Source organism: Astatotilapia calliptera, chromosome 1, assembly GCF_964374335.1.
Source record: "Astatotilapia calliptera chromosome 1, fAstCal68.1, whole genome shotgun sequence".
NCBI classification, from domain to species: Eukaryota; Metazoa; Chordata; class Actinopteri; order Cichliformes; family Cichlidae; genus Astatotilapia; species Astatotilapia calliptera.
This window is the reverse complement of record NC_137422.1, coordinates 3,004,671-3,031,281: the sequence shown is the minus strand read 5'-3', so window position 1 is coordinate 3,031,281 and position 26,611 is coordinate 3,004,671. Positions and strand designations below refer to the sequence as shown.

The 26,611-nt window shown below is 41.2% G+C and overlaps 1 protein-coding gene and 1 long non-coding RNA gene across 2 annotated transcripts in view; one reads left to right on the top strand and one right to left on the bottom strand.

Moving 5' to 3' along the window:
- shank2b (SH3 and multiple ankyrin repeat domains 2b) overlaps nucleotides 1-26,611 on the top strand; it is a 334,629-nt gene that overhangs the window by 244,922 nt on the left and 63,096 nt on the right. The window contains exons 14-16 of the mRNA XM_026194263.2: nucleotides 7,629-7,710; nucleotides 16,001-16,083; nucleotides 18,600-18,724. Of these exons, the coding sequence (XP_026050048.2) occupies nucleotides 7,629-7,710; nucleotides 16,001-16,083; nucleotides 18,600-18,724 (290 nt within the window). The remainder of the gene's footprint in view (nucleotides 1-7,628; nucleotides 7,711-16,000; nucleotides 16,084-18,599; nucleotides 18,725-26,611) is intronic.
- On the bottom strand, nucleotides 14,974-17,134 carry LOC145428764 (uncharacterized). The gene is made up of 2 exons (XR_013909088.1): nucleotides 16,966-17,134; nucleotides 14,974-16,031 (listed from the first exon to the last, which is right to left on the bottom strand). It is a non-coding gene; the product is annotated as an uncharacterized LOC145428764 (long non-coding RNA).

The window sequence follows — 26,611 nt, the reverse complement described above, 5'->3', positions numbered from 1 at the left end:
TCAAGCATGTTTTAAAAACTCTAAGAGCTCTGAGTCTTAAATATTTGTCTGCTTTGTATTTAGTAACAGTCTGACAAGTTTACGGGCCTCTGGAAACATGCAATACAATTAAAAGACCTGAAATAGAGTGCAGAGTCATTCACAACCGGGCTTTATTTTAAAATCAGGTGCGCTCCTTTTTTCATGTCCAGGTAAACTCCCAGCTCCTGCGTTTGAGCGCTTGCAAGGGTTTTTGCTTAAGTGCACTAAAGACGACAATACACAGTCACAGGATGTGCAAGAAGTGCCAGATGGATGATGGTGATTATATAAAAACACAAATCAAATCACATAATCTGAGAGAAAGCAAACTCTTTAAGTCGACAGCTTAAAACAGGGACTTCCCCTGTAATTCCATGTCACAGTGTAGGTAATGATGCTGTCACCAAATAAAGCTGTGCTGAGTCTCTTTGGATAAATGTGCCAATTCCCCCGTCTCATTTTCACATTCCTACCTCACAGACTAGGTTAAGAAAAAGAAAACATTTGCAAAAACAGCTTATGGAAAAACAATATAAATGTAGTCAAGGAAAAAGATGTTTTCTGTTCTTAATGGTAATGCACAAGCACGCATTAATACACACACACACACACACACACACACACACACACACCATCTCTTGATCTGTGGCCATAGAAACCAGCTGGCCCGAGTCACACAGCAGTTGCTATGGAGTGTGACTATGTTGTAGATTTGCTCCTCCCTCTTTCTCTGCTTTCCTCCATGATTTTTTTTCTTAACTCTGCTTTATTGATCGTCCTCTTTCTTTTCTGTATAAACACTGTTAATCTCTTATCAGCCAATCACCTACTTCAAGCCACATTTTCCCTCTTCCAATTTGACAATGTGGACATAAAGTCTGTGGGGGAGGGGGGTGGGGTGTTCCTGTAAAAATGACAAGATCTAAGCCGGATCAGAGGAGATGGAGTTTCTGTGAAAGTGTGACAGCTGGTGTGAGAGAGAGTGTGTGAAGGAAGGAAAGAGAGAGAGAGAGAAGGGGGAGGAGACGCTGCTGAGAGAGTAAGACAGCTTTACTCAAGCCTGTGTGTCCACAATACTTCTTTTTTAAATCAAGCTCTTTTAAAGCTCTTTTTCAACACCATTTTCTAAAGTCCACTAAAGTAGAGTGTGGAGGCTAATGCACACCTTCCACAAGTGTGAATATGGGTAATAGACCTGACAGAGAAAGCATTTCTAACAGGATTTCTTACAGCTTAAGGTTTGTGTTTCTTAATGATAGCATTCGATAAAATGTTTCCTGTTTTATCTTCTGTGCCTCCACTATGTAACACACTGCTTTTGAATTTCTACATTTACCGGTCAGCTCTTATATTAGTGCATGTATTAGCCAATATTGCCACCCTCTGGAACTCCAGAAAATATATTTTTTAAACTGTATGTGCTGCCTGCTGTGCACTGCTTTTAGTTCTTATGTATTGCAAACAAAAAAATGTTAACTGAACTTGAAAAGTTAAGAAAGCTTGCTGCCTTCATATAGTTAAGTGAACTTAAAGGCCTTAAAGAACTTAAAGTTGTCATAATTTTCATATTTTTATTACTATCTAAAGTACTTATTCAGACACCTGAACTATATTCAGTTAATTTCTCATCGACTTCTACAAGATTAAGTGGATTTAAAAATAACAAGGTAACATGAACCTTTTTATGATACGTGGTACATTTATGGCAATTATCCTCTTCAAATATGCATTCGAAACTTTCACCACCGCAGGGCAGCACTTTACCAGGAAATATTAATGTTGCTGCCCACCCCTGTAGTAAGAAACAAGATACTAGAATGTCAAACCTGGGAAAATACTAATGTGCAATTTTGATTCAACTCAATTCAGTTTACTTTTATTTATATAGCACCAAAACACAACAACAGTTACCTCAAGGTGCTTAATATTGTAAGGCAAAGAATCACAATAATACAGAGAAACCCCAGCAATCAAACGGCCTACTTTGAACAAGCACCTTTTGTAAAAGGGAAGAAACCTCCAGGCTTAGGAAAAGGCGGCCATCTGCCCTGACCAGGTGGGGGTGAGCGGAGAGAGACGGTACAAGAGACACGCTGTGGAAGAGAACCAGAGATTAATAATATCTCATAATTGAATGCAGAGTGGTGACTTAACACATGAGAGACGATAAAGGTGGGAGAAGGAGAAACATTCAGTGCATCATGGAAAGCTCCTAGAAGTCTTGTTGTAACTAAGGGAGGATTCAGGGTCACCTGATCCAGCCCTAACTATATGCTTTATTACAAAGGAAAGTCTTAAGCCTAATCTTAAAAGTAGAGAGAGTATCTGTCTCCTGAATTTAAGCTGGGAGCTGGTTTCAGAGAAGAGGGGCCTGAAAGCTGAAGCCTCCCATACTACTTTTAAATAGCCTAGGAACGGTGATATGATACAATAAGGTCTTCAAGATGAGATGGTCCCTGAATATTCAAGACCTTGTATGTGAGGAGAAGGATTTTAAATTTGCTACTGGATGTAACCAGTGAAGCCGGAGCCATTATAAGGAGAAATCTGCTCTCTTTCTGTCCCCTGTCAGCATTCTCACAGAAGCATTTTGGGTCAACTGAAAGCTTTTCAGGGAGTTTTTAGGACATCCTGATAATAATGAATTACAGTCGTCCAGCCTTGAAGTAATAAATGCATGAACTAGTTTTTCAGCGTCACTCTGAGACAGGATATTTCGAATTTTTTGAGATGTTGTGCAAATGGAAGAAATAATTAAGAAGCAGAAAGTTAGCGGCCATCCAGGTCTTTATGTCTTTAAGACATTCCTGCAGTTTAACTCATTGGTGTGTGTTATCTGGCTTCATGGACAGATAGAGCTGGGTGTCATCAGCATAGCAGTGAAAATGTATGCTATGTCTTCTAATGATGCTGCCTAAGGGAAGCATGTATAGTGTAAACAGAATTGGTCCTAGCACTGAACCCTGTGGAACTCCATAATTAACCTCAGTGTGTGAAGAGGACTCTCCATTTACATACACAAACTGGAGTCTATTAGATAGATATGATACAAACCACTGCAGTGCAGTACCTGTAATACCTACAGCATGTTCTAATCGCTCTAATAGGATATTATGGTCGACAGTATCGAACGCTGCACTGAGGTCTAGCAGGACAAGCACAGAGATGAGTCCACTGTCAGAGGCCATAAGAAGATCATTTGTAACCTTCACTAAAGCTGTTTCTGTGCTGTGATGAGCTCTGAAACCTGACTGAAACTCTTCAAATAAGCCTCTGCAGATGATCTGTTAGCTGTTTGACAACTACTCTTTCAAGGATGTTTGATATGAAAGGAAGGTTGGAGGATTGGCCTATAATTAGCTAAGACTGCTGGGTCTAGAGATGCTTTTTGAGTAAAGGTTTAACTACAGCCAGCTTGAAGGCCTGTGGTACATAGCCGATCATTAGAGATGGGTTGATCATATTTGAGATCGAAGAATTAATTAATGGCAGGACTTCTTTGAGCAGTTTTGTAGGAATGGGGTCTAAAAGACACGTTGATAGTTTGGAGGAAGTAATTATTGAAGTTAACTCAGAAAGATCAATTGGAGAAAAAGAGTCTAACTTAACATCAATGGTACTAAGAGTAGCTGTAGATAATATTACATCTGTGGGATGATTATTTTTCTCTAAAATTTTATTTGTGAAGAAGTTCATGAAGTCATTACTAGTTAACGTTAAAGGGATGGTTGGCTCAACAGAGCTCTGACTGTTTGTCAGCCTGGCTACAGAGCTGAAGAAAAACCTGGGGTTGTTCTTATTTTCTTCAATCAGTGATGAATAGTAAGATGTTCTGGCTTTGCAGAGGCCTTTTGATTTTCAAGATTCAAGAGCTTAATTGTCAATACAGCAGTATACATAGTGTACAGTGTACTGAAATGCTGTTTCACCCCAAGTCCCCCTTCGTGCATATATAAGTATATAAAAGATATATCTCCAAGAGATATAAAACTAGAAATTACAAATAAATAACACGCTAAATGTTGTTAAAAATAAGGGATAAAAAGGTACTAATTACTAACTATACAATACTAACTGTACGATAAACAAAGACAGGACAGAGACAATGCAAAGTGGGTTGTGCAGTGATATTGAATACCAGGTTCAAGTTATTTTCAGGATATTATAGACGAGACATGACAAAGACATGTGCAAGATGCAAAATGTGCAAAATGTGTAGTATAGTTTAGATGTGTGTTCATTAACTAATTGACTGAGTGTGCAATTTTGACCCTATCCCTGTCCTAACACCAAGAAAAGCAATAGTGAAGAAGTCATATTCAAATAACTTAACTTGTTAAGTGTCAACAATTTGTTCCAGTTATAGGTTTGATTTAATATAATACATGTTTAAGATTAGTAACTTAATTATTGTAAATTATGAAAAAAGTTTTTAAAAGAATTACTTTGGATAAATTGTGGTATTAGTTATGTTACATTAAAGAAGATGTGAAAACAGTACTAGCAGTGAAAAATTAAACCAGTCACTTCCTGCATTTTAAAGCTAAATTCACAGCTACAACAAAACAAGAAACACAAATTATTAGTAGAAAAAACAAAGTTTAACATCTTGTCCACATCTCCCTGCAGACTCTGGGGGTGGCTGTAAATGGCCTGTATTTATATAGCGCTTTACTAGTCCCTAAGGACTTCAAAGCGCTTTACACATCCAGTCATCCACCCATTCACACACACATTCACACACTGGTGATGGCAGCTACATGTATAGCTGTAGCTCAGGTGGTAGAGCTACTAACCGGAAGGTTGGTGGTTCGATGCCAGGCTCCACCAGTCTGCATGGCAAATATCCTTGGGCAAGATACTCCATGTTACTCTCCGATGCAGCCGTATGAATGTTAGACAGTAAGCACTTAACAGTTTAGAAAACAGTGCTTGTGTGAATGGTGTGATTGGGTGAATGAATTATTTGTATAAAGCGCTTCGACTGCTCAGAGTAGAAAAGCGCTATATGAGGACCAGTCCGTTTACCTTTACTCTCTTTCATCCATCGCTCACAGCCAACCCTCGTCATCAGGACTAAAACTCTCTTCTCTGGCTGTCCTCTGTATTTTACTCTTTATTTGCTTGAACGTTCTCCACACTCTGGACTCTATGCACAGTTCAGGTAAAGCTGTACAGCCAGCAACACATCCAGGTCTCCATGTTTCCATGCAGTAATTGTGGCTCATGTCTCAGCATTAAATGCAGGATGTGTTCAGCCTGCAATAATTACTCTGCTTTTATCTCACTAAGGTCCAAGCTACTACGTTAATGATAACAGCTGGCTGATGTGGCTGTCGGGTAATTGCTAGTAGTTAAATGGTGTTCACGTGCACGCTGGCCAGGTTAGCATGTGTGATAGCTGGTTAATACTTCAGTGTTTTTGAAATGGGAGCTTTACTGAACTGAGATTCCACCTAAAGTGTTGTTGAGTCGTATGAACATTAACTACTTCATCTGCTAGTGAGGAGACGAGAGTCTGTCTGCATGTGCTGTGTGAAGTTGTATGCCAGCTGAAAGGAACCAACATGCCACTGTTGGTATTGATGTTGTTACCAAGTATCTTAAATTGATATCATTTGTTAGCATCAATTAATATCTGAGTACAGACTTTCTGGACAGACCTACAGTGCAATATTTGGTCAGAGATCCTCACTTCACAGTTTGATAGACAGATATACAGGACCAATTAAGCTAAATACATAAAGTGGCACGGTGGTTAGCACTGTTTCCTCACAGAAAGGTCTCCACAACTCCACCATCTGGTCTGTACCCTTCTGTGTGGACTCTGCATGTTCTCCCTTTGTCTGCGTGGATTTTCTCCAAGTACTCTGGCTTCCTCCTACAGTCCAAAGACATGCAGTTAGTGGGGTCAGGGTAATTCCTGATTCTAAAATGCCCATAGATGTGAATGTGAATGCAAATACCTGTCTCTCTGCATTAGCCCTGTAACAGACTGGCGACCTGTCCCAGGTGTACCCTGGGATAGCTGGGATTTTAACTGATTTGCCTCTTTCTTATGAATACTGCTTGCTTATTGTATTTATGTGGTGTTATATACGTATATTCAACATACAGAGACCTCCTGTGACCCTGTGAATTATGATAGTGTATCTACTAGCAAGAAGGAGCATAGCTGATCAGCCATCGCTGACTATTTTCTATAATCTATTACCAACTGGAATTGTTTACTCTTAAATCTTACTGTCACCTTAATGAAAGAATTGTATTCTGTAATCTTGTATTTTCCCACAGGTCATTTTTGTGATTTTAAAAAAAAATGAATTAAAGTAAATCTATAATTTGTTGGAGAAAAATACAGTGGATTGTAAATCAAGTAATCAATATCAAACTTCCAAATTAGGAGGTTTTACAAACTCTTAGGAATTACAGTCTTTATACTGTTTGAAGTGCAATTTCAGAGGTTAAAAAGTAAATTACACAATTTAATGAAAGGTGAAAGTGTGTAGTTCTGTACTTGTAGCTCAGTTGATAGATCAAAACTGCAAACATTGTGTTGTTGTGCAGAAAATTATAGACCTCGCAGTATTTTTTTGTTTTAAAGGTGAAGATATTCCCAACCTGAGTCAGATTGTTTTTAACAATAGCCAGTTATTATTGGATTTTTAAAGGATTTTTCTAGTATGGCAACCCTGTTCTCACTCCCGAGGCATAATATAGTGAAGATTTGTCCCGAGGTGAAAGGTGACCTTCTGCGTTCTTATGCTATGCGCCAGGTTATGGATGAAATCCAGTAGAATGACGCTCCCACGGTAATACACGGCCATGAATTCCAGCCCTAACCCTAACATTATCCTTAACCCTAACCAGCACTTTAATGACGTTACATAGTGTTTTCCAAAGCGATATCAAAGCGGGATTCATTGCAAAAGGTTTTCATGTTCACTCATTTTTCTCGTAATATAGGGACGTGCTGGGTGCCGGGAAGCGTAATATACCGACGATTTGTCACCTAGCGTAAAATGTTATGCTTTGGGAGTGGGAACATGTTGGGGTAACCCATCTGTTTAAAACTATGTAATGTAATCTAAATACTTCTGGATTCACTTGAAATGCGTCGGTGCATTTGTGTCAGAGAAGTTAAAACCATTAGTTAATATCAAGGTTTCACAGAAAGGTCAATACGTAATCAAAGTCTAGTCAAATAATCTTGACAAAGAAACTTTTCTCAAATTACAAAAATTAACATTGAATCCATGCTGATTATGCTTTTTGCACTTGTTCTCTGGAGTATTATGACATACCCCCGTGTCTCTATCAGTGCATGAAACTGTCATGAAGAGGAGCTTATTTAACTTTTTTGGGTCATCTTGTTGTATTTACATGTTTATATGTGACTGAACGAGATGGTGTGATGTTTCTTTTAAGAACACATTCCAACCAAATACAGGTGACTACGTTCATATTTGCTGCTCTGCTGTTGTTTTAGAGGATGCAGGGCTTATTGTGCCATATTTTAAGTGCCACTCTCCTAACAGCTGTCACTGATTTGTAAACTGCTATGAATGGTATTTGGGTATTGATCTTGTTCTGCTGTAAATTGGCAGATTCCCGAGCAGACCGTGCTGACAGACGGAAGCTCTTCAGGCACTACACTGTGGGCTCCTATGACAGCTTTGATGCTTCAAGGTAAGAAGTCACATTTAAAAAAACAAGCTAAAAAATCCATGGATGTGTGAACTTGCTTCATACTTTTTGGTATTATGGATTATACCAAAAAGTCAAGAGCACTTTGGCAAAGCTCCCATTTAATCTTTTGCATGATGTTTCTGTCTCTTTCAGAAAGCTCGTTGTCATCTCTTGAGTGAAACAAAATCTCTTTATGTTAATGTAGCATCCAAATTCTGTGTTGTCAATTTAAGAAATACAAGTTATGCCAACTTAATTTATTTATACTAACTTATTAGGCTCCAGTGAAGCTATGTAGCCAAATGGAGTCCAGCAGTGGTATGAAACAGGACAGCACCAGAAGTCTAGACAGTGGTAGTAGCAAAGGTGAAGCTGGTGGAGACTTGGAGGAAGATGTATAATTCACCAGGATGAGGTGGAGGGGTGTAGGAGGAAAGTGGCACAAATAAGAGTCTGAAATGACAGAATGACAGAAGAGCACAGGACATCAGCTGACTGGCTCATAGAGACAGAAAGTGATTGGGCCAAAGCGGTGATGGCAGAATGAAAGTTGGCAGTGCGGGAAAATATTGAATAGTATGATATGATGAGTATAATGAACACAATACACAGGAATCCAGCCACATGAGTGAAACCAGCCACACCTTACTAATACGCACTGAACTCGTGCATAAGCTTCAATGTAAGGCGTAGCTATGGCCATCTACTAATTGGAAAGTTGGTGGTTTGATCCCTGGCTGCTCAAGTCTGCATGTCAAAGTATCTTTGGGCAAAATACTGAACCCCCAGTTACTCCTTATGCGCTCGTTGGAGTTTAAATGTGTGCGTGAATGTTGACAGAAAGCACTTAAAATGTAAAAAATGTGTGTGTGACTGGCTGAATGAGACATGATCGATAATGTGCCTTGAGTCTTGCATAGAAAAGCACAACAGAAGAGCCAGTCCATTTACCATTTGGCAAATTATGCAATAAATACAGTTCGAAAGTTGCCCAGAGTTTTTTGTAGACAGTGCACTTGTCCACCATGTCTGTATAGGTTTCAGAGGTTGTAGTTTCTGTCATACTCACAGTTACAGGCTTAATTCATTTATTACGTGACACTGTCCTTTAAAAAAGTTCGGGTTAGACTATGAGGACATATTTACATTGTGTTTTGAAAGACAGACATTTTAGTTTTGGTCACAACTAAAAAAAATGCTTGTTGAATTAATATTTGAACAAATGCCCACCGACTGGAAATCAATAATCACTACAGGATTCTCACTCATGGTGGTCTATTATAGGTAAACCTATACACTGTACCTGATACCACAAGCACTGCAGCATAAATGAATTATGAATTTTAATTCACTGTTTGCCATCACAGAAGCAACACCTCAGTATAAAAAGTAAACTTACTAATAAAGAAAGTCATTATTTGTATTTTCAGTGTATGGACAAATCTTCAGTAAGCTCTGGATAGAAAACTTCATTTTGTTCTTCAGAGAAAAGCAAAGCCACAGTAGCAAAAATGGAATCAGCATGCAACCGTGTCCTTTCAGCTAAATGAAAAGTTCTGTGTAATGGTACCTGACATCGAATCCCAAGGTTTTTACCATCTTGTCTCCTTTACTCGTCTCTCCTGTCACATCTACTTCAAGATAAGGTTGGTTGGGAATGAAGAAAGATGTACACTTCCATGTTTGTGTTTGTGTGTGAGAGAGAGCCAGACAGAGAAAGAGGGCTTGATATGCTTTGCGGGAACTTTGAACATCAATTTTTTAAACAGTCAATCCTACGGGTGAGCTGAATGTCCTCGCAGAGATGTGGCTCATCCATCGAAGCAGAACATATGCAGTGATATAAATTGCTACGTGGAAACGACCAACAATACGTATCAAAGATTAAACTATGTCAGTCTGTCCAGGAGGAAAAGCTACAGCAGATGCACTGAGGAGTAAAGACAATCACATTTTTCTGAATTGAACACAAAATAAAATCAATGCATCAATAAGAGATGAATAGTCTGTCATATAATGTGGATGTTATGCTTTAAAGTAGATAGAACTTAAACGCAAACAAAGAAAAACTATTCGTTTCAGTTCTGTTTTATTTCTATAGTGCCAATTCGCAATTTTAAGATATTTTATATTTTAAAGATGCTTCAGTGTTTTTTATTTATTCATAAATCTAAAGCACATAATGAGAGCAAATATCACTGATGCTTCTTGTTTTGGTTTTATTATTATTATTATTATCCATCCGTCCATTCGCTTCCTCCTTTTCAGGGTCACGGGGGGCGCTGGAGCCTGTCCCAGCTGTCATAGGGCGAGAGGCGGGGTACACCCTGGACAGGTCGCCAGTCTGTCGCAGGGCCAACACACAGGGACAGACAACCATTCACGCTCACATTCACTCCCGCATTCACACCTAGTGGCAATTTGGATTAACCAATTAACCTATCCCCACTTATTATTATTATTACTATTTATCAGTTATTTTATAAAAAGCAAAGAGTTTCAAATAATTCTAGTGACTGTAACCACTAGACGCTAGTTTTAAATTGCTACATAAAGACATGCTGGAATGTCTGTGCTGATGAAGCTGTGAAGGACACAATGACATTTCTCTCATTGCTCTGCTGGATTTCCTCTGGCACGATTTAGTGAACATGCCGATGGATTTTTCCCCCCCAATATGGGTCAAGGTGAATCATGTCTACACCGCAGTGATGAAGACCAGTTGGCAAAGACTGAAGGCTCATGTGACATTTAAGTCCAATGGAAATCTTAAATTAAACTTTAACCTGAATATCGATGGAGCTTTGACAGCTTTTGTGCTCACTAATGGAACAAACTGTGTCATAACTAATATTTTTCTCAACCTCGACGATTGGCGTGTTGCACTTTTTCCCTTTTGTTGGAAGATTGACTTTTCTAAGGCACTCAGTCCTTCTGGGCTTGTTAAAAATTCATATTTGTTTTTTTAACTGGCAGAGGGGGCTGATGAATTCCGTATGAGGCAGGAAGAGTTTTCTTGGTCTGTGTGTTTGTGGACAGAAAGAAGGTGCCACACTGCTCAAACTAAACTAAGCTGAAGGTAGCACTAAAGCATGACTGGCAGCCTGAATAGTATAATGCAGGTATTCTATAAAACCCTAGTAAAAAGAAAACATATCAAATGTTAAATCTGAGTCTTTTCTTACATTTGAATCCATCCATATGTTTTCAATACGTTACGATCTGAAAGCTTTAAAAACTGGGGGAACAGCTCGCAGTTAATTCGATTATTTGGCAACAGCTCAGTAACATGTTTGGATATAAAAAGAATCCCATCCCAGAAATGATTCACCACTATGTGTAAAATGGTTCAGCAATTAAAGGTTCAGTCACACTAGAATAAAAGCAATATGGCAAATTCGTACAAGAAATACAGAGACATATGACTATCTAGATTTTACACATATTAGGGCAATTTTTCCATTACAGAAATAATTATTTCATGTCCAAAATATCTAAGGCAGCACATCAAAATGTTAAAAAGTAAATCTAGCAATATACCTAAAACAGGATTTGTAATTTATAAAATGTGGAGGTGAAGAGTAGTCATGGGCATGCAGGGACATTTCAGGTTGTGTCATTGTGTCATCATACAGATCTTTACATCATCAAAGGAGTCCCCTACACCAAAGAAAGACACAGCCACACTGGCTTTGCAATTACTTGTTATCAGCAGGTTAGACATGCGACCCTACCGTCTCCGTAGAGCTAGCAGTCTGAACAACAACGACAGCTGGTTGTAAGCTAACATTTTGCCAGCTAGTGTCAAACTTTTCCTCTTACAGTATGTAAGTAAGGTATGATTCGAACATCAAATGAGTTTTTTTCACTAAGCATCAGAGTCAAACAAAGTTGCATCCACTTCCAAGATATTGGCTAACAGTGGCTAACGCTAGCTAATAGCAGCAAAACAGCAGTTTCACCAACAGAAAGGTTTAGCATATTCTCAAAAACTCGCTGTGATTGGTCACCAAACCATATCAGATTGCTTTACAAGCATTACAATGATGTTTTTATTGCTGTATTTCACCATTTTTGATACCATAATCCACAGGTACTCTCTTCTTCCACTCCATTACTCTTCAAATCTGAAATGTAAACAGGAAATCGCTCCTTGCTGATAAAGACTGCAATGGAATTGGAGTAGAAAGAAAGCCAGATGTCAGATGCATCAACTCTTGGCTGTCTGAAATAGAACGCTGATGATGCTGGTGCCCAAAGAGTCAATTTCACAGTCATATGTCACAGATGATAATGCACAAAGTAATGAAATGATGACTAGGAGTACACGCCCACATATTCTAACCACCATGAGCTTACATCATTTTCTCCAGCAGCCATCAGTCATGTAAGGAAACAACTTATTGCTGTGCTCTTTAGCCAGAACTCCAAACCCCAATAAAAAGTTTCATGTAGACAGCAGAAGAGCGATATCATAGCATAACATATAGAGCCTCTCATGCTGACTATAAATACATCATTGCCTCCCACAGTCCAGACCAAGGCAGCGTTCTCACTGGGGTAAGCCAGCACTTTATCCCATACATCCTGGGGAGCGTGTCGCACACCCGTTATCTCCCACTCTGTTTTGATAAAACAGCCTCAGCCTGATGTCCCCCTCTCATTAACTATCGAATAGGACACTTCCTGTCAGGCCCTTTCCCGTACCCTGCTGTGCTGACCTATTGAAATGTCCACCGTGTAAGATTTAGGTGATCATGGTGTGATTACCAGTGACCGCCTACTTTAGGCTGGAGGGTGTCTGCGAGTGAGTGAGCAAGTGTAAGGGAATGCTGGGAGATAACCTTCAGTATGTCAGCAGTGCCGGCCTCCTTCCTATCCAGACAGATTGCGTTGCTAAGGGAACTGTTGCTAGGATGGCACTAGCTCCTCTCTCTCCTTCTTTGTTCTCCCTTCTCTCTCCCTCTCTCTTTTCCTTCTCTCTCTCATCCCACATGTCTATTCACTGCAATCCTTGTGCCTAATATAAGCTGAATGATGCACTTTCAACAAACACCTCAGGCTGGAGCAGCAAACTTGGCCTTTTACTTGGACCTCTCCCCAGCCAGTTTCATGGTCAGTTCTGCTTGGCAGCTCAGATGATGCTGGTCAGTCTCACCACAGCAGGCTCGGCCACGATCACTGCAGGGAATGAGAGGTTGAATGTTGCATGCATATAGAAAAAGAACAAAATAGTTGTAGTTAATATATGCAGAGCTGAGGAGAAGATGTCTGATTAGACCGTTTACATAAAGGGGTGCCTCTGTATTTGGAGCAATCCTGCTGTTTTTGTGGAGATGCTGCATTGCCTTGTAGAGGATTCCTCAAACACAAGTGCAGTGTAACGGTTTAGGTTAGGACTAGCAATCATAGCTGACGCTGATGCTAAACATCGCAGATATATGCATATCAAACACCATTTGCAGTATGACTGCACTAGACATTTAGCATTGCCATTAATTAGCAAAAAGAACAGAGGATTTCAGTAGAATATCAACCTACTAGTACATCATTTGACCGCAGCATTAAAACTACATGCCTAATATTGTCTGGGTACCTCTTGGACCATCAAAACCTCTCCGAGTTATCGGTTCAGAAGGTTTGATGGTTTCCTCTGCACTATGACTTCACAGCAAGAAATATCTGGGTTTGAACCCACTGGTCAGCTTCGGCCTTTCTGTGTGGACTTTGCATGTTCTATCTTTTCTGGCTTGGGTTTTCTCCCACAGCCCAAAGACATGTACATGTTAAATGAATTTGTGATTGTAATGATGCTGTGGATGTGAGAATTTGTGGTTGTCAGTCTCTTTGTAGCCCTGTGGTGAGCTGGTGACGTGTCCAGGGCGTATCTGCAAACAAACTGGACTTTGAAGGTCAAGATTTCTCAGCACAACACCGCATAATATCAAGCTGACCAATATAATTCACTTCACCTCTCAGTTATTTCAATGATGTGGCTGATGAGTGTAGCCTTATGCTACAGAGTCATTTTAAGAAAGGGCTATTAAACACTATTAATCCATGTGTTTATGAAAACAGCCATTTAAGCAAAGTCTACAGATTTGCAAGGCTAGACCAACAAAGGAAGAGAAGGTCCGATATTAAGATAACCTTTCTGAAAAAATTACTTTTTTCACTCAGAGGAGTTGTTGCATGTTAAATTTTTTTTTTATATACAATCAATTTTTTTAACATGCAAAAAGGGGGAGGATCCCCCACTTTATGGGGGAACACGCTTTTAAAATTGTAGTCTCATGCACCTCTGTGTGCAGATTACCACAACCATGGCCTCACTGAGGAGTACTCTAAAGGACAAAGCACATAGCTTATGATACTTCATGCTTGTTTCTTTTAACTTCTATTTCAAGCTATTCAGCTGACAAGTAGGGGAGACTCAGAGCAACTGCAACTTTTTTCTTTTTTTTTCTTTTTTTTTTTACTACAGTGTACATGTACACTCACTGGCCATTTTGTTAGGTACACCTGTTTTGGTCCTTGTTAATACAAATATATACGTCAGCCAATCACATGGCAGGAACCCGGTTCATTTATGCATGTAGACATGGTCAAGATGAACTGCTAAAGTACAAACTGACCATCAGAATTGGGAACAAAGGTGGCTGAAGTGACTGTGGCATGATTGTGCATGCCAGATGAACTGGTCTGAGCATTTCAGAACCTGCTGCTCATCTACTTGGATCCCACACAAACATCTCAAAGTTGTCTAAAAAAGAAGAGTTCTCTTAGTGAGTATGGCGTGTTGATGTTAGAGGTTAGAATGGCTCATTCTAAACAGATAATGGGACAAAAGTAACTCAAATAACCACAAGGGAGCATCAATTAAATGCCACAGCCTACCCGAGTATCGATGCTGGCCATGTCCATCCCGTCATGACCACAGTGCACCAATCTTCTGATTGCTGCTTCCAACAGGAGATTGTCACAAAGCTCATATAATTTCAAACTGGTTTCTTGAACCAGAGATTTAAAGAAACAATGCAGATGGAAATGGTTACAAAGTCATTTCTAAAGCTTTAAGACCAACAAACCACAGGGAGGGCATCTATGGAGAAAACCTGGAACAGGAGTGGCCAAAGTTACTACCAAAGTGCATTCATGTTGATTCAGGAGGTCAAGAAAAAGCCCAAAACATCATCGAAAGAACTTCACGTCTCACTTGTTTCAATGAAGTCATTGAAAGATAAGAAAGACACTGGGCAAAAATGGCATTCATGGTTTATTACCGTGGCCAGAAAGAACACAAAGGCACAAATAAAACATAATGATTTTTAAGTCGTCCCAGTACAACTCGGAGCAATTCCTTTCCCCAGGACTGTACCACTAACTCAGACTGACTTCATACAAAGATCAGGATCCGAGCAGCTCTTCAAACAAACAAACATTCAACTTTATTCATTCAGTCATCAGTGTTTGTTACTGCTCTGATTATAAAAACTGTTTCCGGTGTCCCCTTAAGTCGCTGTTGTTGTTTTTTAATTAAGATGTGATTCTAATAAAGCGCTGTATAAAACTGATCCGATCCTCCGCTGGGTCATCAATCAGTGAGTCCGCCGTCACCGCCTCACTGCTGCTGCCCCCCTCCCTCCCTCCCTCCCTCCCCACCAACCTGTCGGGTGCAGCGCGCAGCACACCTAGACATCTCTCCGTCCACAGCGTGGCTCCCTCCCTCTCTGTCTCTCTCTCGCTTTCTCTCCCTCCACCTCCCAACCCGGGGAGCTCCAGCCTTCCTTCCCGCCTCATGACGAGCCGTTAGAGGCTATCACCACCAGCCTGATGTCGCGTCTCCTCGGCGGCGCAGCACTCCCGCACGCCGGGTCAGAGCCTCCTCCTTCTCCTCCTGCGCAACGGGAGCAGCAGCGGAGGTAACCGCGCCATCGACCAGGAGAAGCGGACAGGGAGCGACTGCGGCGGGGAGAGGGCAGGGAGGCGCTTCTCGTGCGTCGTCTACCCCCGGTTTGTGTTTCTGCTGTTTTTTTCTCGGAGATGATGTCGCCGGGCTCCCGGGGCCGCTGTCATACCGTTTGATAGAGACAGAGGCCGACAAGAGGAGGAGGGGGGAGGAGGCAGCGGTGGTGGTGGTGGTGGGGTGGGGTCAGGGTTGCCCTGCCCTGCCCTGGCCGGACTAGCGCTCCACCAGCAGTATGAACCTCCACTCGGGCAGGGCGTCCGTGGCCATGCTGCGGATGATGGGTTGTGCTAACGGGCGCTCTGCTCGGCATCTCCTCCACAGTGACTGCGTGGTGGACGAGAAGACGGTGGTGCTGCAGAAAAAGGAGAATGAGGGATTTGGCTTCGTCCTGCGTGGGGCAAAAGGTAGGAGCATTTATCGACTTAGCTACTTTTTGTGATTGTTATTCGGATCTGTTCTCCCTTTCTCCCCAAACCGAAGGATCCGTATAAGTCATCAACACTGACATGCCTCATGAAACTATTCACCAATATATGTCAATTTGCATTTAAATTTCAAGTTTAAGCCTTCTCACTCAGAGGCGTGTGTCTGCGTGGCACTACAAAAACATGCAGATAAGTTCCACTAGAAATATACTTATAGAAACTTTAATGCACATAAGGAGTGATTGCACGCCAGCACTCATTTGATTGCACATAAGTCTGCCTACATTTTAATGTCTTTTCATGCATGCTGCAGAGGTCTGTGAACATCTGTAACAACATCTGTAACAACATCAGACTGAAGGCCTTTTTTATTCTTTTTTTTGGTTAAGTAAGTCTGCGTGTAGCCGTCTTTGTTGTGTCCGCCATCCTTCACCTCTTTCCACCACACCAGGAGTTGTTGTGATAAGAGTGGCCTACCCATGCAGTTTGCCGTTTCACCAGGCTGTAAGATTGGCACTAAAAATAGCCAGTTTGAGCTGCTGCATCGGTTTCTATGACGATTCTCGCCATGTCATAATCCACGTTTGCATTCTACAACTGTGCGCCGCTGTTCCATTGGTCTACACCATGGTTACTGTCGAGAGGTAAATTTAGTATGTTCATGTTTTTTTAAGGCACATACAGAGAGAGGGGGAGAAAAAGGAGAGGGACTGACATGAAGGGAGAGGAAAGAGGGATTTGGCTTGAAAAACAAGAGGAATGTTCTAGTCATCCTAACACACGTTGCTATCACCCCGGGGGAACTGACCCAGCCGAGCTTATCCTGCACTGCACGGGGTGAACAGGCATACACAAACTCACAAACATGCGCTGATGCTCGAGCTGTCACATAAGCTCACATCCTCTTTTGTGCTCTGCAGTTCAGCCTCTCTCTTCTCTCTCCCTTGCGCTCGCTGTCTCTCGTCCTCCTCTGTCACTGTGTCACACACAGACAGACACCTAAAGAAACACAGTCATCACAATCATGCAAATCCCCTCATAAGTGCTGTGCAGGGTGAGTTATAGGAAACGTCACTTGTCACCGCTGCGTTCTCTCAGTCCAGTATTTTCTAACCTCCCTTCCCGCCACAGAGGGAGCGCGTGCCGCGGCTGCGCGTGATGAAAGTGATAGTAGAGAACAGGAGAGATGGTAAACTTTTCTTAAAACGAGGGATGCTTTTTTGCCACTTTATTCCCGAGAAACAAAGAATTTTACGAATTTGCTTTATTATTAAAATTAATGAACAAGTCTTGCTCACACAGAGACTTGACATGGGGAGTATGGCCAGACTATATTAATAGTTGTATATGTTGTGCTTTATGTTGCTTTCTTATCATAAGCCTGAGAGAATGACTTTAGCACGGAATAATCTCCTTATTCGTACTTTGTTCAGCCACTACTAACCATCTAGTTTCCTGACTCCTGCTTCCCTACCGGCAGGCTGACCGAGTCGCTATTGTGCTGGTCCTTGATGTCATTCACCTGCCTTTCAAGAACGTTTCTCGCCCCCCCTCCACTGCTATGGACTGCAGCCGGTGATAATAATCGAGGTCACAGCAGACCTCCAGGGCAGAGCAAGAACTGCTCCTGAGCTGTGCAGTGAAATGGAGAGTCATTCTAAACTGTTGCAGCTGGTAAAAGTGGTTCACATGCTACTATGCTGAGCTCAAGCAGGCTGCAAAGCAGGACAAATGCCTACATGCAAGGCAGTTTTTCTTTCCCACTGTCGCCAGGTGCTAGCTCATAGGGGGGGTCATCTGATTGTTATTGTAGGGTCTCACAGTGTAAGGTGGCGGCAACTGTTGTTATGATTTGTCACTGTATAAATAAACCTGAACTGAGTTAATTCTCTGGGTAAAACTGTTTTAAAGTCCATCAAACTGTCAGTTTTGCTGCTTCATGGTCTTAAAAGAATTTTAAATCCTTAGCTGACATATACAAACCCGTTTGTAATGAACATGTAAAAAGCTAAGAATCTGGGTCCAGCTCATGGTAGCCAGGAAGTAACTTTAGGCACACGTGAACGTTGGGTGAAGCTAAAATCCCCCTTTTAATTCTGCCATGGGAGCATTCATGCTTTAATCATACCAATTATTGCTAACCCTCTAGTCAAACCATGACAGTATTAACAGGGCAAATTACACACGCTGATAGACTGTGTGGTTGTTCATCTGCTGCTGTGTATTTTGTAGCTTGCAGAACTGAATGTAACAAATGGGTTACATTCTGTTTAAATGTTTTACAGGTTTTTATACTACGCTGGGGTTAATCTGCCCGTGCACAGAGAATTAACTGACATTTTAAAATCAGGTTTTAAAAAGGTTTTACGTCTCAGATTCATTGTGTCATTGTGTTAACATATACCTGTTTGTTTAGATCTTGTCCCTTTTTAAAACTGCTTTCTTGCATTGTGCCTTATTTTATGGGACCACGCTCTTCTCTCTTTGATGTCCAGCGGATACGCCCATTGAGGAGTTTACTCCCACACCTGCCTTTCCAGCCCTGCAGTACCTGGAGTCTGTGGATGAGGGAGGAGTGGCATGGCAAGCAGGACTTAGGACGGGGGACTTCCTCATCGAAGTAAGAGCTGCTGCAATTATTAAATCATTTTGCTGTTCCTGCGTATGCAATTCGGTGACCGAGCGTTGGTCAGACACATTAACGGAGCTGAAGTTTCTGGACGAGTTTTGCTTAGTAACACGGGTTGAAAATGTTGGTTTTGTTGTGTGGTTTTTGGTGCATTTTACCTCAGTGCTCCTGGTTGTCATGTTGGCAGTGGGACATGCTACCCTTCTTATAAAAGGGTTTGCGTACACTCAGAGCTCGCTGTGTTTATGTGTGAATAAGCAAAGTGTGTACAGCATGTGCTGCATTCATCTTTTTGTCCCCTCATTTGACTGGGCTTATTCAGCAAACTCTTCTGAAAGAAAATTTGGCTTGATCGTGCAGACGTTTTCAATAAGACCTCACTCTGTTTGAAAGTGTTTGGGAGCCACTTCACTGTGAAATCATCAGTTTGCATGCAATTAGACCGACAGCTGACTCCTGCCACTTTTGATTGGTATGGTGACTTATGGAGTGAAACATTTTGTCGTCTGGTGAGTGTAGACATTGTCATGGGATTAACAGAGCACTGAGTGAGTCTTAAGGCCTGTCCTTCCTGTTTAGTGCCACTGAGCCACGCCTGAATAGTTGACACGGGACTGATGCTAGCATGTGAATCCACAGCATGTTTGCCTTGTGCAATCCTTGATGAAATATAAAATATACAGACAACATTAACTGCATGTATCAGTTTAGAAGTGTTGCTTGAAGCAGCCAGCACAGACATTCATGTGTTGGGTCTTTTTTGTTGGGATTTGTTTGGAAACAATATTTTGAATTGTTACACTGTTTAAGTGTTTTCTCCCTTGTCTGTGGTGCAAGTCAGCAGCTGTACGATGCATCATTATATTCCTGCACTTGGGGTTGTACCAGATGCAGAGGGTCACTGAGAGTATATTTGGCCTGATTAAGAGCCTGGTGCATGATGTATAACATGAAACAGTATCTGTTTGTCCTCCATAAGGTGTGATATTACTGCGAGTTGTCAGAGCATTTTTCACCAACTTTAAAAACACCAGGTTAGCTTTGATTAGGTCTATAGTGAGAGTTGATATTTACACATGTTGCTGACTGGATTGCCTGTCCCAGAACTGTATCAAGCACTCAAATATGATATGGAAATGCATTTCATTTGATTTGACTTCCAGTACAGGGTTAGGCTTTTTCTTCCACCACCCTCAACACACCAGACATTTATGTCCCTTTAAGAAATATTCCTGTCTTTGGTTGAAAAGTGAAATGTGGTGGTTTTAGGGCATAACAGAGAGATGAATTCAACCCAATTTCAACCATTCACCAGAATCCCACTGAGCAATTTTCCATGTAACAAAAAACAAACAAAAATTTTTAACTTCAATTATGAAAATCCAGCAGATCCTGTTATTGTTTTAAAAATGCTACATGCTACAATTTGTTGATGCTGTTCGAGCTGTAGCCTCTGTTTCCTGTTCTAGCTGAAAGGATTGGGACCTGGTGTGGTCTTTTTTTTTTTGCTTTAAGCTTCAATGTGTTGTGTGTTCAGGGATGCACGTCTGAATACTTTAGTTGTAACGAGGTTTTATTTGAATTACCGGCACCTTCCTTTTAGCTCAAAGAAGTCAGGCTGTTCTCCTCTGCCATCTCTGTACACTGTGTAAACCATAAAGATGGTTATGTGGGAAAATACCAGTAACTCAGTAGTTTCTGAAATATTCAGACCAGCCCATCTGACTCCAGTAACCTTGACATGTTCAAAGTCACTTAAATCTCATTTCCTCCCTGTTTTGGTGCTCAGTTTGAACTTCAGCAAGTTGACGTGACCATGTCTAGATCCATAAACACATACATTGCTCCCATGTGATTGGTCCATTTCATATTTGGGTAATGAGCAGGTGAACAGGTGTGGCTACTGAAGCAGTCGGTAAATGTATTTTAGCAAAACAATTATTTGATCCCTGCTGTATTTGTAGATTTGCTCGTTAGCAGAGAAATTAAAACCAGCTTCATTTTAATGGCGAGTGGCAGAATATCAAAATACAAACAAACAAAAGAAACATGAAGGTTATAACATGATTTGCAAGTCACTGAGTAAAATATTTGGTCTCAAGCAAAACATGACTTAGTACTTGGTGGAGAAAACCTTGTTGGTGCGCACAGATGTAAGAAGTTTCTTGTAGTAAGCAGAAAAACAGCCCCAAAGCATGATGTTTCCACCTCCACACGTGACTGTGGGGATGGTGTTTTTTTATGCCAAAGAAGTCGATTTTGGTTTCATTTGACCACCTGACCTCAGGTCATTGGTTTAATATGGACCCAATGAAGAGAAGCCAGTTTAGGAGAATATGCTCTCTCTCTCTCAGTCCTTTAATTAAAGCATTCAGGGAGTTTTTACGACATCCTGATAATAACGAATTACCACAGTCGAGCCTAGAAGTAATAAATGCATGAACTAGTTTTTCAGCATCACTCAGTGACAGGATGCTTCTCATTTAAGAGATACTGCTCAAATGAAAGAAAGCAGTCCTACTTATTTGTTTAATATGTGCGTTGAAGGACATGTCCTGGTCAGAAAGGACTCCAAGATTCCTCACAGTGTTACAGAAGGTCAAAGTCAAGCCTGAAAATTAGAGGTCATTGTGGTCTTTATACCTTTAAGACATTCCTGCCTAATTGGTGTGTGTTATCTGGCTTCATGGACAGATAGAGTTGGGTGTCATCAGCAGTGAAAATGTATACTATGCCTTCTAATGATGCTGCCTAAGGGAAGCATGTATAATGTAAACAGAATTGGTCCTAGCACTGAACCCTGTGGAACTCCATAATTAACCTCAGTGTGTGAAGAGGACTCTCCATTTACATGCACAAACTGGAGTCTATTAGATATATATGATACAAACCACTGCAGCGCAGTACCTGTAATACCTACAGCATGTTCTAATCGCTCTAATAGGATATTATGGTCGACAGTATCGAACGCTGCACTGAGGTCTAGCAGGACAAGCACAGAGATGAGTCCACTGTCAGAGGCCATAAGAAGATCATTTGTAACCTTCACTAAAGCTGTTTCTGTGCTGTGATGAGCTCTGAAACCTGACTGAAACTCTTCAAATAAGCCTCTGCAGATGATCTGTTAGCTGTTTGACAACTACTCTTTCAAGGATGTTTGATATGAAAGGAAGGTTGGAGATTGGCCTATAATTAGCTAAGACTGCTGGGTGAAGACATGGCTTTTTAAGTACAGTTTTAACTACTTCCAGCTTTTTGCTGATGGTCTTGTAGCCTATTCCAGCCTGATGCAGGTCTACAGGTGGTTGAGAGATTGGAATGGAAGAAATTGCAACTGTGGATAGCTGTGCTTTATACGCATAACAAGTGGAAAACAGGAGTGTATATAATTGATAAACTGATTCATTTCGTTGTGAGAAAACTTAGATCTATTTCCACCACTCAAACACGCTGTCAGAAAATCATGGCATGCAGTAATTTGTGCTGTTTGTGCTAATAACTGTAAAGTTGTAAAATTAAATTGGTGAACATCGTGCTGAGACACGCTAGCATGTCGTAATGCATGTTGCACATCTGTGTTGTGTATTAACAGCTGAGAGGAGCTCTGTTGTTACAGTTCACAACAGTAAAGACAGATGAGGATGAAGAAAAGAGAGCAGAGATGCCTCCAACTGACTTCTGACCAACAATAGTAACTGTGACTGCTGTTTGGAAGTTTTTCACTTTAAAAAAATAAGATTGATTTTGCTTCATGTCCGATTGTGCAGCTTTAATGTTCTGGCTCAGGAGTATCGGACACACAGAGCTACAGGGAACCAAGTGAGCCAAAGGTAAATGTTACTCGAGGCTGACAGGTGTTTTTACCTGTAGGAGAAATAATTTGAAGAAGAATTTGAAGAATGCATCACACTGGACATTGTCTTAAAGCCAGATTTGACAGCTCTGCTTCTCTGGAAACATTAATACTGATGAAAGACATGTTGAGTAGCAGTTTGCTAAGGACTGACTGCAAAATATTGTGTTTTTAATAATACAACTAAAGATTAGGTCAGTTTTTGTTTTGGATGTGTGCAGTTATATTTTATATATATATATTTGTAACAAGGTTTGTTGTTGTGGCTGTAATTTGTGATGATTGATAACTTCGACCCCGCTGTTTGATTTGCTGCCTAGTAACAGATGTTAAACTGTTGCTGAGTGAATTCAATGAAAGTGGTGAAATGTCATCGATTGGTTGATTTGTTTTGTACCTGACAGATTTAGTTGAAACATTTTCAGAGAAATCTAAGATCAGGAGTCTCCGTCTCACTTTACTCATCTTGGTTTCTGTGTAGTCTGCACAAATGACACTGTGTTGTGTAAGCAGCTGCAGTATCTGATCTCTTGGGGTTATCATCCACTAGTAAGGATTTGTGTTTATCAAAATGACTTGGAATAATCTTTAGTGCTGCTGGGTGTTTCACTAATGTGAGCAAGGCTCCTCACCAAAATGCTTCAGAGTCATTATGGATTTCTGACATACTAGTGCAAATCTCATACTCTGAATACTACTGTAGGAATCTCATCTTGTACGTATCACAAATCACATCAGAGTGGCACATCTTCTATTTTGAGCGAGCTTTTTTTATTCTGTTCTTTTACGAATCCATAACGGCCGTGTGTCTGTAAGCAGCACTGCACTGGGGATTGCTTTATTCTGCCTTTCTGCTAAATGGAGCATCAAATGAAGAGAGCAGACTCTCTGTGTCTGAAGCTCAATGTGACTTCAGCTCAGTCTCCACTTGTCTGTTATTAATTTTATCTCCAAATGTTCTTGCGACCTCTTTAATCATCTCATCAGTCTGTTTCAGAAGGTCCAAAGTCAAAGCTGCCGACGTGTCAGCAGCATCAGTGTCTTTACAAAATGCGTCAGCGGGCTTGAAAATGTTTGACACGTTCACAGCTGTACAGCCTCTAGCTAGTTAGCCAACCACAGCTCATATTCTATAATGAGCGTGTGCAGAATATTACTGCACTGATTCCAGTCACTGTTTTACTGTTTTGCTGTTTTAGTGTAGCACTGCCATCTCCAACCCACAGCCCTTAAATCATGTTTATTTGCACAACGAAGCACACAACTGTCTTATTCCCAGAAACATATTTCACAAAATTCATGCTGGTTCATGTTTGCTACTGTGTTGCATCCTTTTAAGAACACTGTGTTTGGGAGTTCAGAGGAAAGTTGATGATGTTCTGACAGATAGATATTATCCCAATCTTTCTTGATTGCTCAGCAGTTTGAAGTCTCCCATTTTCATATGTTTTGTTTCATAATGACAATTTAGTACAGAGGCATGCTCTTAATATGCGAAGAATGTTGTGTGGTGCTGAAATATACTTTATAAATAAAGCCATTTCCCAAAAAGGGGGTGATGCTGTTGTTAAAATAAACTGGGATATATGTGATTAAAAGCTAACAGCAAATGGGCTGTCTTGTAGCAGTTATGACATAGTGGTGATGCAGTTACCATGGTAGCCTGTTGGCTGTTGTATCTAATCCCATTACAGTCCCAACAGATGACCAGCAATATTGAGCTGCTAAACAGATTTCCAGTGAAGGGATGTCTCTGGCATGTTTGCCTGACAGGTGAACTCTCCATGCTCACATTTCTGCTACATGTGAGGGAGGAAAGTCATGAAGCATTGGGGCTGTGAAACCACTTTTCTGTCTTTAAACACATTTTTAGTGGAATTCTCTCGAGGATGGTGCATGTTGATTTTAAATTCATGGGTTGAATGACAGTAGCAGTGACTCAGAGGCATGCAAAGATGGAAAAACAGAGGAATGTGTTAAAGTAGTAACAACAGGCTTTTGCATGTGGACACTGGGCTGATGCCTTTTTTATTATCCTGCAATTTATTTTCCAAATACCTGGCCATTGCTTTCAATGCTAAATTCAATTCTTGTTTACGCAAGAATGCACAAGTGTGCTGTTTCTGTCTCCACATTAGCAGAATGCATATCCTCTTGTAGGCATGATTTAAGGCTTGGCTGAGCATCAATCTTTTATTGCCGTTAGCAGCCTGGCATGATGATGCTTGCGTGCATTTTGTGCACTTGTACACAAACACTCAAGTCATCTGTCTAAATGTGTTTAAGTGGGTGCTTGTCGTAGTCCCCATCAATAACTGCGATGCTTCGGCTGTCTGCACTTCCTGTCAGTGCAGCTAGTTGACTTTGTCTGAGTGAGAGAGAGAAAATGAGGGAAACCTTCATTCAAAGCAAAGGAAGGTGAGGGATGTTTGCTGCAATTAAGGGCAGATTTACTAATAGTTTGCACCAGTGCAGAACCCTGTTCTACTGTTACAAAGAACAAAGTCTGGATTTTCTAAAGCACTATAGTGCATATGTATTTGTAGGAGTTGCTCGTTCCGTACTCAGGGCAAGCAGGGCATTTGTTTTGGGAATAGTATTCCTGCTTTTTGCAGATGACTTGGTTCTGTTGACTTCAAGAAAACATAGTCTTCAACAGCAAGCTGATGTTTGAAGTTTTCCAGTTATACGACAAGTTGCGAGGATGAGAGCCTGAAGCCATGGTTGCTGGAAAATGGTAGATTGCTCTTTCTGGTTTTGGGAGAGTCATTGCCACAAGTGAAGGAGTTAGGTACCGGACCAGTAACAAAACACAAGCATGCAGACATCTGTATGGACTCTCCCACTTGCTCCCTGTCCGGTAATGTGGATGGAAATGGAAAAGCTCTTAGAAATAGAATGACAAGCCCAGTCATCCAGAGGGAGTTGGGAGCTGGGAGGAGACTCCTTCTGTAGGAAAGGAGCCAGGCAAAAGGCATCTGATCAGGGCGCCTCCTGCTGAAGATTTTCTGGGGATGCTCAGCTGGGAGGAGACCCCACGTCAGGCCAGAAACTTGCTCAAGAGATTACATATCTCTTGTGGCCAGAGTAGTACCTCAGGATTCTCCATGAGGAGGATCAGCTGACCCTGAATCCTCCCGTAGTTATGCTGCAATACAGTGGCTTGCAAAAGTATTCGGCCCCCTTGAACTTTCCCACATTTTGTCACATTACAGCCACAAACATGAATCAATGTTATTGGAATTCCACGTGAAAGACCAACACAAAGTGGTGCACACGTGAGAAGTGGAACAAAATCATACATGATTCCAAACAATTTTTACAAATAAATAACTGCAAAGTGGGGTGTGGGTATTTATTCAGCCCTCTGAGTCAATACTTTGTAGAACCACCTTTTGCTGCAGTTACAGCTGCCAGTCTTTAAGGGTTTGTCTCTACCAGCTTTGCACATCTACAGACTGAATCTTTGCCCATTCTTCTTTGCAAAACAGCTCCAGCTCAGTCAGATTAGATGCACAGCATTTGTGAACAGCAGTTTTCAGATCTTGCCACAGATTCTCGATTGGATTTAGATCTGGACTTTGACTGGGCCATTCTAACACATGGATATGTTTTGTTTTAAACCATCCCATTGTTGCCCTGGCTTTATGTTTAGGGTCGTTGTCCTGCTGGAAGGTGAACCTCCGCCCCAGTCTCAAGTCTTTTGCAGACTCCAAGAGGTTTTCTTCCAAGATTGCCCTGTATTTGGCTCCATCCATCTTCCCATCAACTCTGACCAGCTTCCCTGTCCCTGCTGAAGAGAAGCCCCCCCAGAGCATGATGCTGCCACCATTATATTTGACAGTGGGGATGGTGTGTTCAGAGTGATGTGCAGTGTTAGTTTTCTGCCACACATAGCGTTTTGCATTTTGGCCAAAAAGTTGCATTTTGGTCTCATCTGACCAGAGCACCTTCCACATGTTTGCTGTGTCCCCCACATGGCTTGTGGCAAACTGCAAACGGGACTTTTTATGGTTTTCTGTTAA